This window comes from Arachis ipaensis, chromosome B08 (genome assembly GCF_000816755.2).
Source record: "Arachis ipaensis cultivar K30076 chromosome B08, Araip1.1, whole genome shotgun sequence".
Lineage (NCBI taxonomy): Eukaryota > Viridiplantae > Streptophyta > Magnoliopsida > Fabales > Fabaceae > Arachis > Arachis ipaensis.
In genome coordinates this window covers 122,641,301-122,658,978 of record NC_029792.2, presented here as the reverse complement: position 1 = coordinate 122,658,978, position 17,678 = coordinate 122,641,301, and the positions used below count along the sequence as shown (strand labels likewise).

Here is a 17,678-nt window from a genome sequence, read left to right as displayed (position 1 = left end):
ACATGTTGGAATTCCACTAACTTGAAACTCTCTATTAGAAGAATAATATTAGATTAGATATTTTTTTTATTAAAAAATATTAATAAGTGTTTGTTATATAAAAAAACTATCTTAATTCTTATAATTTTTTTTTATATTTTGGATTCAATAAAATATAAAAATTATCTATTTTTTTATTAGTTTACTTTGTTGAGGATTATTGTGATAGGAAGTTATATTTTTATGCTTCATATTATAAATAAATATGTTATAAAATAATATAAATAAATTATTCTAATAATTTTGTTATATGCATTTAAAATATATTTTTTGAAAAAAAAATATAAAATATAATTGTTTTAATGAATTTACTTAATATGTTATTAATATAATATCATGAGAAAAATAAATAAAACTTTATATATGAATTGTTAACTTTGTTAAAAAAAAGTTGGGGGTGAAGGCCTATGCTTACCTCCCCCCTTGATCTGCATGCGAGTAAGCACAAGTGTTCATAGACATAGAAGAAAGAAAAAGTTGCATAGTTAAAAGGAATTCTGAAGCTAATTGTAACACCCTAACTTTCAGCACGTCATAATCGTACTAAAAATGAGGTGTTATTGACCTGTTTTCCGTATTTACTATTTAATACCGAGCTTTTAGTTCGATTTCGTATTTCAATTTTTAAGAAAAGCCGAAAAATTTTGTTTCTATTAATTAAAATCATATATCAAAGATTTCCAAGCAATACTAGTCACATAGTTAGTAAGATTAATAAATATCATACAAAAGGATTCAAATAAAACTCAGATACAACTCCTATCCCTCTGTATAAAATAAAATCTTAACTAACAGGTGAGGAAATTCTAGGAGAGCGACTCAACACATAAACTTAAATTCAAATAAGACTAATAATCGCTGCAGCTTCAAACTATTATTGTGTATTATTATAATTTATATGACATTTGTATGGGGAAGTACTTTTGCGGGACATGCAAGCTTTTTGATGACGATGTGAGTATTTCGTTCTTGAGCTGACGATCCCTTGGTGTGTTTGTTTGAGGTGAAAATGGGAGAAAGGAAAAGGAAGAGAAAGAAATTGAAAGGAAAATAGTTATTTCCTTTGTTTGGTTGAAGGAGAAATGGGAGAGAAAAGAAAATGGGATAGAAAAATATTGGTGGGACCCACCAATTTTCTTTTCCTCCAACAATGGAGAAAAAATGGAGAGAAAAATAATTCTCTCTCTTTACTTCTAATATTATCCTTTTATTTTTTTTAATATATTTTATAACATAAGAGTAAAATTGTTTTTTTATACTATTTCTTTCCTTCTTATTTTTCTTTCATCCAAACACATCTAAAGAAAATAAAAATTCACTCAATTTCTTTCTTAATGGCTCTTTTGAAAAATCGACACATAGAATGTACGAGATGATACTATTATATTATTTAATTTATTTGCTGCAGGTATCTAAGAAACAATACCATTGCGGCGGCTGTGGAATTTGCAGGTATGAATTAGTAGAACATTTTCCTTGTGCCTGTTCTTCAAAAAGCATTGTATGCACTTCTAATGTTGTTGCATTTGGTTTAGGGTACTTTTCTTCGTTAGTTATTGAATGATTCTGAAATGTTTCAATACAGAACTGGAGGATCTGAAAATTGCTTCCACCGCGACAAGTGTGGTAAGTCAATGGTATTACATTTTCATGCTTTCCTTTAAAGTAGCAACACTTTTGTCTTAACTTCATATTTTATATCATTATAGCGTCAAACTTTTAAAATAATAGTGTTTATGGCTAGGAAGCACCGATACGACACGCGATACGGACACGACACGACACGGATACGCCGACACGTTCTTTTTATAAAAAATTGGATACGACACGTTTAGGATACGTTGTGAATTAAAATTTAAATAATATATTAAATTAATAAAATAGCATATTGTAAATATAAGAGAAAATATAGTTGTATAAAAAAGTCTAAAAATTATGCAATTATTAAAAAAATAAAAAATTTTAATCTACTCTTGCCATCTCGCTAATAGAAAATGTATCAATTTTTTCACCTCCAAGTCCATCATCCGCAAATACCACAGCTTCTATGTTTGGTTCATCTAAAGATAAATACGAAACCTCACTCAGATCTGGACTGTTGTCATCAACTCTGACGTCCCACATACTGGTATCTCCTTTTTTATAATCTTCACCCATTCTAGATAAAAGTCGGAGATTAGTATGAACATATACCAATTTTTTTTTAATTTAAATTTTGATTTGTTTTAATTTTAAAATATTTTAAAATTAGAAAAAAATCGGTTAATTGGACCATAAAACCACAAAATCGGATCGGACTCGTTCGGATTCGTGACAGCTTCACCAAAATTCTGCACCGTAAGAAGACACACCACCAATACGCTCGTTTGAAGTATCCGTCGAGTATCGGTGTCGGATTCGTGTCCGACACGGATACGCCGGCACCATAGGAGAATCCGTGCTTCATAGTTTCTGCACCATCTATCTTAGTTTACTCATTTTCTGTAAACCTGGGTTACTAGTTTAGTATTTAAACAACTTTTAGAGATTTATTTTGCACCTCATGACATTTTTAGATCTGAACTTTGTACTCTTTGACGGCATGAGTCTCTAAACTCCATTGTTGGGGGTGAGGAGCTCTGCTGTGTCTCGATGAATTAATGCAATTATTTCTGTTTTCTATTCAAACACGCTTGTTTCTATCTAAGATGTTCATTCGTACTTCAATATGATGAATGTGATGATCTGTGACACTCATCACCATTCTCAATCTATGAACGCATGCCTGACAACCACTCCCGTTCTACCTTCGATTGAATGAGTATCTCTTGGATTCCTTAATCAGAATCTTCGTGGTATAAGCTAGAATCCATTGGCAGCATTCAAGAAGATGAATACATTAAAAAAGAAATGCGTGTATTTTCTTTTGTTTTTTTTTTTTTGTCTAAATTTGAAATATTTTAAATTGTTTATTTTAATATTTATTAGGAAAAAAATAATTTTTTAAAAATGATTAGATAATCAGCTTCGACATGTTTGAGAATTCAGTGAGGATTTCTTTGATTGATTCTGTTGCGTTGGAGGACTCAGGCCGACTCTCAAAGTCACTATCTGAGGCTACAGATTTCTTCTCTTTTGTTCCCTTCACAGCTCCTCCTCCTTTGATCATAGATATCTTATTTTCTACCGCTTCATTTAGGAGATCAATTTTAAAATATTCAAAAATACTTGTTAAAAACATGGCATAAGACAGATTTGCCTTTTTGGTGCTCTTAACTGATTCCCACATGTGTCTGATCATAAGGTAACCAAATGAAATAGGAGTAGATGTAACGAGCAAAAAGTATGAGAGAGTCAGAAAATGTTACTCTGTTATGGGAACCACTTTAAGGGGTCAGGATGTGAGTGATGATCCTGTGAAGCAGAGAGTTTGTAGGGCCGAGGGCTTTGTGGGTCGGAATGGTGCCATCCAAGCCAGATAAATTTTTACAAATATGTTGCAGGACGATTTTGTATGTGACCCCAACTTGGAAGTCCCACTTCTCAGCCATATAAGCTCTTGGCCCTGCATCCGTATAGCCCAGGGCAGTTCCAATTGCCTCGGTGTTATGTAAACATTCTTGACATAGGAGTGGATGGTGCCATTAATCAGACGCATGTTGGCATAGAACTCACGTACCAAACCGGGATAGACCGGTTTCTGAATATGAAGTAGCAGTGTCTATTGAAGAAGTTCAAACAGAGGAGCAACGCAGATACCTTTGTGAGTGAGTCGAGATTGACTAGATAGGTGGCACAAAAATGGCGTTTTTCCAAAACCTCCTTATGGATACCTTTGTTTGTGAGTGAGTCGAGATTGACTAGATAGGTGGCACAAAGATGACGTTTTTCCAAAACCTCCTTATGGAATTCATAAGAGGCACAAGAGTTGAACCTGGCCGGATCAAAGTGAGAATGTGGTTTGTTGAACTTGTTTTTGAAATCTAATGACTCCATATTTGTTGGCTCCCTGGTGTTATGCATTCAAATTAAAAGTACTACATAAACCAAAACGTTATAATCTCATTCAAATACAAATTCAAAATCAAAAGTCAACAAACAAAACAACCAATCAAACATAACATAGCAGCATCAAAATGATCCAAGTTTGTCATCAATCATCAAAATTCTCCATAACTTGCTGCAGATTTGCGTCATTGATTTCATCACCTTCATTTTCACTACTTGGACCAGAAAAAGCATAAAATGTACTAGTACTTCCACCACCACCATCACCACCTTGATCTAAATCAGCATCAATCTCATCTAAGAAAATATAACACATTATCAATAAATTAAAGATCAAAGCTATTGTAATTTATTATCTGATCAATAAACTATAATACTCACCAAGCAAGTCTTCAATATTACTTGGAAGATCATGCTCTTTTTTAACAACCTCTTCCGTCATCCAAAAATCAACCTTATCAATAGTTTCAATATCGATTGGATCATATTGCAACTTTTGCTTTCCTTTTTTTCTTTCCTTCCTAACAAATTAAATACAATATATAATAAGCCTAGTATATTAACTATACAAAATCTAATGATATGAAATGAAAGGATGAAATATATATTACCTGGATTTAAGACGCAAATTATATGTAACATACACAATATCACTTAGCCTATCATGCTCCAATCTATTCCTTCTTGTTGTATGAATTTGATAAAAAAGATTCCAATTCCTTTCACACCCTGAAGAAGCAGATGCTTGGCTAAGAACGCGAACTGCCATTTTTTGTAAATATGGAGCAGAACTACAAAACAACCTCCACCATTCATCTACAAGTTACAATTCCATATCTCAAGTATTAGTTATCAAATTAAGGAAACCAAAACATAAAATAAGTAAATAACTAAAGCTTATTATCAAACAGATATTATTACCAGGTTGAAGTTTTTTTGCAGCTGGAACAGCTTCAGGCCTATCAAAACTTTCCTTTCGATTTCTATATAAGTGTATTTCTTTCATTACAACTGAATCTAAATTATTAACCTTGCAATGCAATGTAACAAGATCAAGTAAAGCTCGGATGACCTCAGGTGCTTCTCTATAATTTTCAGAAAAAAAGCAAGCAGGATTCAAGTAATAAGCTGATGCATGGAGATTTTTTTTTTCAAATGTTTGTCCTATCTTGAGTTGATAATCTCTGTGTAAGGTTGATATGCATTCTTCCTATGCTTGAACATTTCTTTGATTCCATTTTCTGACCTCAGCATACCTTCATAAACAAATCCCAATGATAGTTTATCATCGGCATCTACCAACCTCAGCAATTTAATCAACAGACTCACAATTTGGCATGTAAAACAATCATCCCAAAATTTATTGTCTAGGATAATTGCACTCACAGCTCTACCATTAGCAGTCCTTCCTAATTTGTGTCCGGTAAAGTGTGGATCAACAACCAATGATTGTAAATGCGATTTGCGCTCAAAGATACTCATCAATGTGAGGAAGACAGTGGCAAAACGAGTTGCACCTGGACGAACAATCTCCCTCCAATCAGTTCTTTGTCTTAGCCAAGACAAGAACACCGAATGATTATACACAAACACGATAATCTTCGAAGCACGAGTTGCAAGGCTAGAAATATGTGGCATGCTGCTTATATCTTTTAGGATAAGATTCAAGCAATGAGCAGCACAAGGTGACCAGTGAATATTTTTAAATTTCTTATTAATAAGCCTACCAACAGCAACATAATTTGCAGCATTATCGGTCACTACATGAACAATATTATCAGGTCCAATCCATTCAATTACCTCTGAAAACAAGTCACACAAGCTTGAAGCATTTTTAACCATACTTGAGGCATCTACAGATTTCACAAAGCACAACCCTTTCTTACAATAAACCAAAAAATTAATCAACGTTCTTTGCCTTTGATCTATCCAACCATCAGCCATGAGAGTACATCCAGTTTCTTTCAAAGCAGACCTATAGCTTTCAACAACCATTTGACACTCCCTTTTGAGATCGGCTAATAAGTTAACCCTCAAAGAGTCGTAAGAAGGACCTTTATGACCAGGCCCAAAGCCAGCTACACCATCCAGCGTATCTTGAAAAAGGGGTGACATAACCGCATTGAAAGGAATCCTACAATCCATTAGCCATCTAGCCACTCGCTTATCAACTTCATGAAGCGCCTCTTCGTTTTGAAACACGCTTTTCAGACTTGTTGACTTCTCGGAGTTGTTCTTGGTGCAAACATAGGAGGAATAATGGTTTTTACTTTCTTTTTTTAGATCGCCTCCAATAACCTCCTTAGTTGGTAACTGACTTGGAGTTTGTTGTTCTTCTTGCGCTATTGCTTCATCAATTGCATCCTCACACTCATCGGTACCCTCTTCGTTGAAACTTACTTTCCTTTTACTAGTTTTACTTTTCTGAATCTCTTTCAATAATCCTTCCATTTGTTTTTCTACATCATACGGGACCTTAGAACATTTCTTAATGTCTCCACCTATTTTCGCCAAATGCTTTTTCATTCTATTAATTCCCCCGCCCCCAAAAGTACTCAGACAAAATAAGGATTGGTAATACGGTTTTTCATTTATATTTTGTAAAGCAACGTATCTCCAAGCAAGATCAGATTTTTCCCGAACACTAGAAGTTTGTGGCTGATTTTCGTTACTCACGGGAGGAAGAGAACATTCATTCGAAGCAGAATTATTTTCAGCATTATTATTCCTAGGTAGTTCTTGGTTGATACTTTCATCCATACCTAAACATTACCAACAATCCAACCTAATAATCTCAACTCTCAAGTTCACAACAAATGAACAAACAACATCCAAAATTGAAAATTCAAAGTTTAGCAGTTCATTATGTCTCAAAATCAGAGTTGACAAAATCAGAGTTCACAAAATCATGTCACAAAATCAGAGTTCACAGTTTCAGAATTCAGAGTTCATCATGTCACAAAATCAAAGAGCTACTCAATGAACAGAGTTCACAGTATCAGATTTCATCACAGTATCAGAGACTCAGAGTTCATCATGCAACAGTTATTCAGTGATTCAATCAAACAATCATAACTTCATAACTAAAATGAAAATTACCTGGAACTCGAAGGCTTTCTCTCAGAGCTCGAAGGCACCTTGAGGCTTGAGGCTTCAACGCTTCAATCAAACATGCAGTAGGCCAGTAGGGAGAGTAGGAGACAGACAGCGACGCCGAGTGGTGACTGGTCGAAGGAAGTGATTGCTCGACGGAGCTGACTGCGCGACGGACATGACTGCGCGACGGCGAACCCGTGTGGCCGTGTGAGCCGGTGAGATCGTGATGGCGTTCTCTACTTCTCTTTGAACCTTGATGAGAATGGTGAAGCTGAACTGTGAAAGGGAAAGTGAGAAGGGCGTAGGAATTAGGGATTCAGACTCAGCGTTCATCATTTAGGGTTTCAGAGCTCCAAACGGCAGTGTTTTGCTGCATAGCTCAAAAATCGGCCGGGTCACGGTTCGGTTCGAACGACCGGTTATCGGCCGGTTCACCAGTTCAACTCCGGTTTCCAGATTTTACGGTTTTTCTCAATGTTCGAATCGTTTTACTGCCCGGTTCATGGTTTGACCGGTTCGATCGGCCGGTTCGAACCGATTTTCAGAACCATGATTAGATTTCAAAAACAAGTTCAACAAACCACATTCTCACTTTGATCCAGCCATGTTCAACTCTTGTGCCTCTTATGAATTCCATAAGGAGGTTTTGAAAAAACTCCATCTTTGTGCCACCTATCTAGTCAATCTCGACTTACTCACAAACAAAGGTATCAGCGTTGCTCCTCTGTTTGAACCGGCTGGTCGAACCGTGAATTGGGCAGTAAAACGGTTCGAACAATAAGGAAAACCATAAAATCTAGAAACCGGAGTTGAACCGGTGAACCGGCTGGTAATCGGTCGGTCGAACCGAACCGTGACCCAACCGATTTTTGAGCTGTGCAGCAAAACGCTGTCGTTTGGAGCTCTGAAACCCTAAATGATGAACGCTGAGTCTGAATCCCTAATCCCTTCGCCCTTCTCACTTTTCCTTTCACAGTTCAGCTTCATTCTCATCAAGGTTCAGAGAGAAGTAGAGAACGCCATCGCGATCTCACCGGCTCGCACGACCACACGGGTTCGCCGTCGCGCAGTTAGCTCCGTCGAGCAATCACTTCCTTCGACCAGTCACCACTCGTCGTCGCTGTCTGTCTCCCACTCTCCCTACTGGCCTACTGCATGTTCGGTTGAAGCGTTGAAGCCTGAAGCCTCAAGGTGCCTTCGAGCTCTGAGAGAAAGCCTTCGAGTTCCAGGTAATTTTTATTTTAGTTATGAAGTTATGATTGTTTGATTGAATCACTGAATGACTGAATAACTGTTGCATGATGAACTCTGAGTCTCTAATACTGTGATGAAATCTGATATTGTGAACTCTGTTCATTGAGTAGCTCTTTGATTTTGTGACATGATGGACTCTGATTTTGTGACATGATTTTGTGAACTTTGATTTTGTGACATGATTTTGTGAACTCTGATTTTGAGACATGATGAACTGCTAAACTTTGAATTTTCAATTTTGGATGTTGTTTGTTCATTTCTTGTGAACTTTAGAGTTGAGATTATTGGGTTGGATTTCTGGTAATGTTTAGGTATGGATGAAAGTATCAACCAAGAACTACCTAGGAATAATAATGCTGAAAATAATTTTGCTTTGAATGAACGTTCTCTTCCTCCCGCGAGTAACGAAAATCAGTCACAAACTTCTAGTATGATTAATTTTTTGGTTTATTGTAAGAAAGGGTTGTGCTTTGTGAAATCTGTAGATGCCTCAAGTATGGTTAAAAATGCTTCAAGCTTGTGTGACTTGTTTTCAGAGGTGATTGAATGGATTGGACCTGATAATATTATTCATGTAGTGACCGATAATGCTGCGAATTATGTTGCTGCTAGTAGGCTTATTAATAAGAAATTTGAAAATATTCACTGGTTACCTTGTGCTGGTCATTGCTTGAATCTTATCCTAAAAGATATAAGCAGCATGCCACATATTTCTAGCCTTGCAACTCGTGCTTCGAAGATTACCGTGTTTGTGTATAATTATTCGGTGTTCTTGTCTTGGCTAAGACAAAGAACTGATTAGAGGGAGATTGTTCGTCCAGGTGCAACTCGTTTTGCCACTGTCTTCCTCACATTGATGAGTATTTTTTAGCGCAAATCGCATTTACAATCATTGGTTGTAGATCCACACTTTACCGGACACAAATTAGGAAGGAGTGCTAATTGTAGAGCTGTGAGTGCAATTATCCTAGACAATAAATTTTGGGATGATTGTTTTACTGCATGCCAAATTGTGAGTCTGTTGATTAAATTGCTGAGGTTGGTAGATGCCGATGATAAACCATCATTGGGAATTGTTTATGAAGGTATGTTGAGGTCAAAAAATGGAATCAAAGAAATGTTCAAGCATAGGAAGAATGCATATCAACCTTACACAGAGATTATCAACTCAAGATGGGACAAACATTTGAAAAAAAATCTCCATGCAGTAGCCTATTACTTGAATCCTACTTGCTTTTTTTCTGAAAATTATAGAGAAGCACCTGAGATCATGCGAGCTTTACTTGATCTTGTTACATTGCATTGCAAGGTTAATAATTTAGATTCAGTTGAGGCAATGAAAAAAATACATTTATATAGAGATTAAAAGGAAAGCTTTGATAGGCTTGAAGCTGTTCCAGCTGCAAAAAAACTTCAATCTAGTAATAATATCTGTTTGATAATAAGTTTTAGTTATTTACTTATTTTATGTTTTGGTTTTCTTAATTTGATAACTAATACTTGAGATATGGAATTGTAATTTGTAGATGAATGGTGGATGTTGTTTGGTAGTTCTGTTCCATGTTTACAAAAAATGGTAGTTCACATTCTTAGCCAAGCATCTGCTTCTTCAGGGTGTGAAAGGAATTGGAGTCTTTTTGATCAAATTCATACAACAAGAAGGAATAGATTGGAGTATGATAGGCTAAGTGATATTGTGTATGTTACATATAATTTGAGTCTTAAATCCAGGTAATATATATTTCATCCTTTCATTTCATATCATTAGATTTTGTATAGTTAATATACCAGGCTTATCATATATTGTATTTAATTTGTTAGGAAGGAAAGAAAAAAAAAGAAAGCAAAAGTTGCAATATGATCCAATCGATATTGAAACTATTGATAAGGTTGATTTTTGGGTGACGGAAGAGGTTGTTGAAAAAGAGCATGATCTTCCAAGTAATATTGAAGACTTGCTTGGTGAGTATTATAGTTTATTGATCAGACAATAAATTACAATAGCTTTGATCTTTAATTTATTGATAATGTGTTATATTTTCTTAGATGATATTGATGCTGATTTAGATCAAGGTGGTGGTGGTGGTGGTGGGAGTACTAGTACATTTTATGCTGCACCACTTGGTTTTTCTGGTTCAAGTAGTGAAAATGAAGGTGATGAAATCAATGACGCAAATCTGCAGCAAGTTATGGAGGATTTTGATGATTGATGACAAACTTGGATCATTTTGATGCTGCTATTTTATGTTTGATTGGTTGTTTTGTTTGTTGACTTTTGATTTTGAATTTGTATTTGAATGAGATTATAACGTTTTGGTTTATGTAGTACTTTTAATTTGAATGATATTTTAAAGTTTAGATTAGACTATATTTATATTTTTATGTGCTTATTTATATTTTATTTATTATTTTATTATAAAACAGTTTTTTCGGTTCAACCACGGTTGAACCGGTTAAATCTATAAACCAGTGAACCAGTAGCTAGAGCGATTCGATGACCGGTTCGGTTTTCAGAACCTTGGTTTGAACTTCTTCAATGGACACCACTGCTTCATATTTCGAAATCGGTCTATCCCGGTTTGGTATGTGAGTTCTATGCCAACATGCGGCTGATTGATGGCACCATCCACTCCTATGTCAAGAAGGTTTACATAACTCTGAACACTGAGGTAATTGGAACTGTCCTGGGCTATACGGATGCGGGGCCAAGAGCTTATATGGCTGAGAAGTTGGACTCCCAGGTTGGGGTCACGTACAAAATCGTCCTGCAACATATTTGTAAAAATTTATCTGGCTTGGACGGCACCATTCTGACCCCTCAAAGTGGTTCCCATAACAGAGTAACCTTTTCTGACTCTCTCATACATTTTGCTCTTGTTACATCTACTCCTATATCATTTGGTTACCTTATGATCAGACACATGTGGGAATCAGTTAAGAGCACCAAAAAGGAGAATCTACCTTATGGCTTGTTTTTAACAAGTATTTTTAAATATTTTAAAATTGATCTCCTAAATGAAGCTGTAGAAAATAAGGTATCTATGATCAAAGGAGGAGGAGCTGTGAAGGGAACAAAAGGGAAGAAATCTGTAGCCTCGAATAGTGACTTTGAGAGTCGGCCTAAGTCTTCCAAGGCAACAAAATCAATCAAAGAAATCCTCACTGAATTCTCAAACATGTCGGAGCTGATGGTACAATCCCATAAGGCGGCCCGCAAGCTAGCCTATGAGAATGAGAGGGCTTGGATGAGGTGCAAGGATAGAGTGAGTCTGATGTTACAAAGCTTTGAGGAAGAGTTGGGTGCTGCTAATGAAGAAGAGGCTGAGGAACCTGAGTTTCATTTATCTGATGATTAATCCCTGTTTCTTTTCTGTTTATTGATATTTGGCTTATGACGGCTCAATCTGAAATTGTAGTAGTTTATTTTGGTACTATAGATATTTGTCACTGTGAAACACTCTTGACACTTTGGGTATATTTTGGATATTTTGTTCTATATGTCATCTTTTGCAGGTGCCCCTTGATACCAAAAGGGGGAGAAATGCTGGAAAATTGAAATTAACATAATATAACAGGGGATGAAATCCTTTGTGGATTCATGATCTTACTTGTTTCAAGTTTCAATATCTTGTTGTGATGATATGTTTGATGATGCAGCTGTTCTATCTTGATTGCTGCTGCTTGATGTTTGTAATTTATTTTGACTTATCTTGGTAAAATGTTTGTTTGCTGCGTTTGTAATGCATTTAATTTACCTTGATAAAATGTTTGCTGTTTTGAATTTATTTTTGGCAGTTCCTTTAAGCTGTGACATGAAAAATCTGAATAGTTGCTATGGTTTGAGATGATCATGCTTGATTAGAAATATTTTTCTTGCTATGATTAATTTGCTCTGATTTGTTAATTGAAAAATAGTTTCAAAATAGCTTGAAAAGCAGTTTTAGGAAACATCAATCTTTGTTTGTACCAAATTGTTTTTGTATGCGCTTGAGCAGAAAAATCACTTTTATGATAACAAAAGAGTTTTGTTTGTCATCCAAATCTGCTCATAAATTAAGCATTCAACATCTCAAAAATTAATATATTGAATAACATAGTTGCCTAAGCTTGATTTCTAAAGTTACAGGTATAAAGCTTCCCTTGGTAAAATAGTATACATTAAGGGGGAGCCTTGTAACATTTGAAAAGGGAAGAAATACTAATCTGCAAAGGGAGTATTCTATACTCTAATCTTTAATTTCTTTCTATTTCAATTTTAATAATGTTTGTCATGAAGGGGGAGATTGATGAGTTTGGAAAACTCTAAATTAACATTTGTGATAACTAAACATTATTAATTGCAAAAATATTAATTCATATATGTTGATTAAATTAATTTTTGCTATGCAGGTTCTGTTTAGGCCGAAAATAAAGGAAAACTGTTGCAAACCCATATATGCATCTTACCTTCAGCCTTGATGTTAAATATGATTATGTTGGCTGAATTATTTTATTGGGCCAGTTTGACTTATTACTGCAAGCCCAATGTGCTTTTAAGTATCTAGCTCTGTTTAAAGTATGGTATATTAAGTGGTAGACGCAATTTGTGATTAATTGGACGAGAACCATGTTGGACTAAGCCCAAAATTAAATTGCTTGAAGGCAAGCTTGCATGGTCCGAATCAAATTAAGAAAGAAAGCAAATGTTTTGTTTCAATGCTTCCAACGGATCCCATTTCTTACTTTGGGATGGATTTCAAAATTTAATTTGCTAGCATTGGAAACATAAATGAGAGAGAGAAAGTGATGTGATGGCTTTAATGTAGCTTACACGCTACTACACAAAAGCATGGGGAGTTGATCTTAATTAATTTATTTGTGATAACACTCATTACTCATAGCTTTGTCTTTTCTTTCTTCTCTCTCTACTCTTTCTTTTTTTTCGGTCATACCACAGCAGCAACCATGGAAGCTAAAGCTAGCCACCGAAAAGAAGAAGAAGCACGCTACAAGACCATCACAATGATGACAAGAAAAACAAAACTAAAAGTATGCTGTGGCTAAGATTCTCATCACTTATGGTAAGATTTGGTGAAGAGATCTTGCCTTCTCCATACCAAAAATGGAAGAGAAGATTTTGGTCAGAGAAGAAGATCATTGGAAGGATGACTTGTCTCTGATTCTGCTCAACCACCACAGAAGGTAGCTACAGTGGCTACGTGATGGAAGGGGCAGTGATTGGAGCAGATGAAGTTATCATCAAGCATGCATCAAGGGCTAGAAGTTCATCTTGGAGAGCAAGACAAGATGGAAGGCTCAGATTGATGATTGTTAGTGACCAAGGAATGACTAGAGGTAATTGCATGTTGGGTTTTGCATGTGTTATCTCTTCTCTCTTTCTGGCTGAACTGGTTCTGTTTTGAAAAAGAAGAAGATTAGCTTGGTTTGTTTGGTTTTCAACCTTTGAGGCTTCTCCCTATAAGTAAGGGTGAACAGTCAGGGTTTGATTCAAGGATAAAGGAGTGAGAATGCAAGGCACAGTGTTCTCATAGTTACCTAAGCTAACAGAATTTCTTCTCCTTCAATATTTTTTGTTTTGTATTTTTCTGTTTAATTTTGTCTGTCTTGAGTCTCATGGAAAAAAGGCAAACAATGAGGTTTGTAAAGAAAAAGCCATAGAGCGGAAAAAGGCAGAGAGTGCAAAATTAAAAGAAAAAGCCATAGATGTCCTTAGAGGTCCTTTGTACATCTATATTATGTTTCATGAATCTGTGAGAATCTCCTTGCGAGTTGGGTTAGCACTTAGCAGTTGAAAGCTTGGCAGTAACCAAGTCAAGTTCAGGATTGGGGTTTTAGATTCTGGACTTGTCCCGGATAGGAAGGGTAGTTCCTAGGGAGAATTGGTGTTTGTAATCAAAGATGATTATAGTGAAATTTCATCATTGTTGTGATGGAGACTGGATGTAGGCTGCACTGTACTTAGCAGCTGAACCAAGATATATCTTGGTGTAATTCTTCCTCTCTTCTACTACATTTCTGTTTCTGCTGCCCAAGAGATAAAATTGAAAAATATCTCGTGCTGGTCGACGAGACAAAAAGAATAGTCTTATGGCTGGATACGAGACAAAAGAAAAAGTCTCGTGACCGGGTATGAGATAAAAAGGCAAAAAGTCTTCAGCCTTCTCTTAGTCACTGAAAACCATCATAAATCAAATGGGCATGTAAAACTATGTGTTAATATCAATGCCCCTGTGCATACTGCATAATCCAAAATTCCAAATTCTGTTGTGCTTCAAAAATACTTCTAGAATTTCATGAGAAATAGCACTTGACATGTAAAATTATGTATCAATATGAGATATTTTTACGCATATTTCATATTTCAAAATACCTACTGTGCTTCAAAAATATCTTTATTATTTCATAAAGAATGACGTGTCCTACAAGAGCACGTGTCAGAAGAAGCAGGTATCTGTGGGTGTGTCAAATTCCAATCTCTATCTCTGTACAGTCAGTTGTTACGTCATATCCATCATCAGTATGCATAGTCCAATAATATACTTTGAGCCTTTTTATTTGCATATGTTGTAATGGAAGAGACAACAATAATATATAGAAGAAGAAATCTTGGAACAATAGTTGAGCTACATTTCTTTCACTGCGGCCGACAAGTGTGGCAAGTCAATTGTTTTACATTTTTTTGCTTTTCCTTAAAGTAGCAACATTGTTGTCTTAATTCTTGACCCTTAAGCTTCTTTACCAACTATCATTCTAACAACATTTTTTTTCTTCCAACTCAACTCTCTGCTGAAAAGTAGTCACGCTTGTGTGGAGAAGGCAAAACATCACTTGTCCTATGTTGTTTTGAGGCGAAATTTTGTCCATTAATTCTAAAACGTGCTCCTATTGGTTATAGTCAAAATGGTCCACATGTTTGTCAATTTGTATAGTGAAAATTTTTCTATTTGTTGTCCAATTTTCATATTCCAAAATTTTCCTACTCTATAACTGTATAACATATGTATCCAATTGGTTACACGTTTTTTATTTTGTTACAACTTGTAACTTATAGAAGTTTTAGATTATTACTATTTAAATTAGATACATTTATAAATAAATGCGTAGTTATCAATTATGTTATGTGTATATAAAAAATTAGTTATTAAATCAATTATTTATGTAAATAGTATAGGTTAAAATATAAGATATAAATTAAAAATATATAAAATATCATACATCATTTCAATTAACAGATTTTTTTTTATCAAAGATAAGATACTCGAACTCGTAACCTCTTAATTGAGTATAGAGAGATTATGCCATTTGAGTTATAACTCATTGAGATATAGCTCAAATGACATAGTCTCCCTATACTCAATTAAGAGGTTGCGGGTTCGAGTCTCCTATCTTTGGTAAAAAAAATAGATTTTTTTAAATAAATAAAAATCTTTTATTTATAAAATATATAATTTATAATATTTTTATGAAAATTCATCTTATCTGTTATCTCGTTTATAGTATAAAAAAAATAAGAATATACGTATTTTATTTACAATGTTCTATAAACGAGATAAGACAAAATACAATGTGATTGTATCAGATTTGTACACTTAGGCTGGAAGTGAGTCCAGTTAGACCAAGTTCAAGCTCGGCTCACGAAAATTAAGCTTAGTTCACGGTTCGACTCATCAACAATTGAGCATATTTCGTAAGCTCAAGTTTGACTCAACAAAAACTCATGAGCGGGCTCGAGTTCACGAACTGGCTCAAATAATAAAAACATAATCTATAATTCTATTTCAATAAATTATAACTTATATATGTTAGAATATAATTATGATTAATTAGGATCGATTAGAATTATATATATATTTTTAATAAGGTCATAAACATTAACATGAGCAAACAAAGAAGGAACCGGACCTCGGGGTCTGTACTCTGTACAAGGAACTGAAGGATTAAATTTAGTTCATTAACCTAAGCTTTTGCATTTTGCCTTCTCTGATCCATCGCCCTTTTCCTTCAACATCTTTCTCTTAACTTATCCCAATAATAAAACATCTTCTATATGTGAATCCAAGATGCTCTAGACATGGACTTTATAATAACCATGAGAGACATAATGTCTATCAAGCAACACTTATGATGCTATCTCCGTTATTTAAACTCGGAATCGAATGGAAAGCCGAATGTCTTGATGGAGTCTGTCTTTGATCAGATGTGAAGGATAGTCCCAGGGACAATGTTGGCAAGTTGAGGGGCGAATTAGAGCCGGAGGGAACATCAGACACGGTGCATGTTTTAGGATTTGAAGCAACAGGAATCGGATGGAGTAGCTTGGTTTGCACATTAAGCTCCATGTTTGCCTGTCTTAGAGTTAGTTCATCCATTGGATTCCCAGCTTCGACTGATCACACCTGGACCAACCCCCAACGGATACACCGGCACCATCGGAAATCCATTGGTGTTGCTATTCTCAGGAGCTGCAGGGCACAGAGGCTGTGAATGAGGCACACTGTCTCCGTTCTGGATCTGTTCTTCCTCCATTGGAATCGAAGGGACCGAATCGGTGGTGATGTCAAAGAGGCTGGATCTACGGCGACAGCGGTTGAGATTGCTCCGGCGGAGGAAGTACTTCTGAGCATGGCTGGCGACCTGCGTGGGCGTCCGAGTCTTGACGTAGTTCCTAGAGATCCCTCTCCAATCACCTTTCCTTACCTTCTGCAATCCCACCAGGCTACAATCCCACCAGGAACAGCTTGTGCTCTTCCTCCGTCCACTGAACACCTCGCTTGCGCTCGCGCTCGCGGTTCTTGCCGAAGTTGTGAGGAGCGTCTTTGTTGTTGTTGGAGTCATCTTGAGGATGCACGTACTGCGACAGATTGTTCATACTGAAGCTTTTCCTCATGGAGTCCACCACCACCCTAATGCCGAATAGCATAATCTTGACGGCAGTGGGGGAGTCACCGTCGCCGGAGATGGAAGAGTCTGCGGCGGCGGCAAAGGTGCTACACATCTTCTTCGATCGAGCTAATTGAGTTGGACTCGAGGTGGAATCGGAGCTTCGGTACTTGACGAGTCAGTGACTCGGTGGAGAGAGAATATAAATAGGATCAATTACAATTATTTTTTTTGGAAAAAGAATTTGTATATTATTGAGTATATTTAAGTTATGTAGAATGATATAATATAGAAGGGTATTTATAGGGGTTAAGAGAATCGTAATAATAAAGACGTAATATTTTATAAAAAATATTCAGATATATTAAATAATTCTAATTGATCCTAATTATATTCTAACAATATATATTAAAAAAATAAAT

The 17,678-nt window shown here is 35.7% G+C and overlaps 1 protein-coding gene, 1 long non-coding RNA gene and 1 pseudogene across 7 annotated transcripts; 1 reads left to right on the top strand and 2 right to left on the bottom strand.

Annotated features, from left to right (window-relative positions):
• On the top strand, window positions 404–10,694 carry LOC107612175 (zinc finger protein BRUTUS-like At1g18910). Of its 6 annotated transcripts, none has more exons than XM_021109969.1 (7): window positions 404–993; window positions 1,448–1,491; window positions 1,625–1,665; window positions 8,099–8,351; window positions 9,903–10,107; window positions 10,198–10,338; window positions 10,423–10,692. In XM_021109969.1, exons 1-6 carry the CDS (start codon window positions 938–940, stop codon window positions 10,235–10,237), a joined length of 639 nt encoding a protein of 212 aa, XP_020965628.1. In that variant the 5' UTR covers window positions 404–937; the 3' UTR covers window positions 10,238–10,338; window positions 10,423–10,692. The 6 variants fall into 6 exon arrangements, with proteins under 6 accessions (XP_020965628.1, XP_020965633.1, XP_020965631.1 ...); XM_021109970.1 differs by having other exon boundaries at window positions 967–993; window positions 1,575–1,665; window positions 10,423–10,694; XM_021109972.1 differs by lacking the exon at window positions 8,099–8,351 and having other exon boundaries at window positions 421–993; window positions 10,423–10,689.
• LOC107612180 lies at window positions 3,293–8,092 on the bottom strand. The gene is made up of 2 exons (XR_002353034.1): window positions 7,126–8,092; window positions 3,293–4,198 (listed from the first exon to the last, which is right to left on the bottom strand). It is a non-coding gene; the product is annotated as an uncharacterized LOC107612180 (long non-coding RNA).
• On the bottom strand, window positions 16,310–17,493 carry LOC107612173 (annotated as a pseudogene).

What these genes read in the sequence shown, in the direction of transcription:
- LOC107612175 (XM_021109969.1), top strand. Translation starts at nt 938, where the DNA reads ATGACATTTGTATGGGGAAGTACTTTTGCGGGACATGCAAGCTTTTTG. An exon ending in GGCGGCTGTGGAATTTGCAG is followed by an intron (nt 1,492 to 1,624) that starts GTATGAATTAGT and finishes GTTTCAATACAG; the next exon opens with AACTGGAGGATCTGAAAATT. An exon ending in CTTCCACCGCGACAAGTGTG is followed by an intron (nt 1,666 to 8,098) that starts GTAAGTCAATGG and finishes TTCCTTTCACAG; the next exon opens with TTCAGCTTCATTCTCATCAA.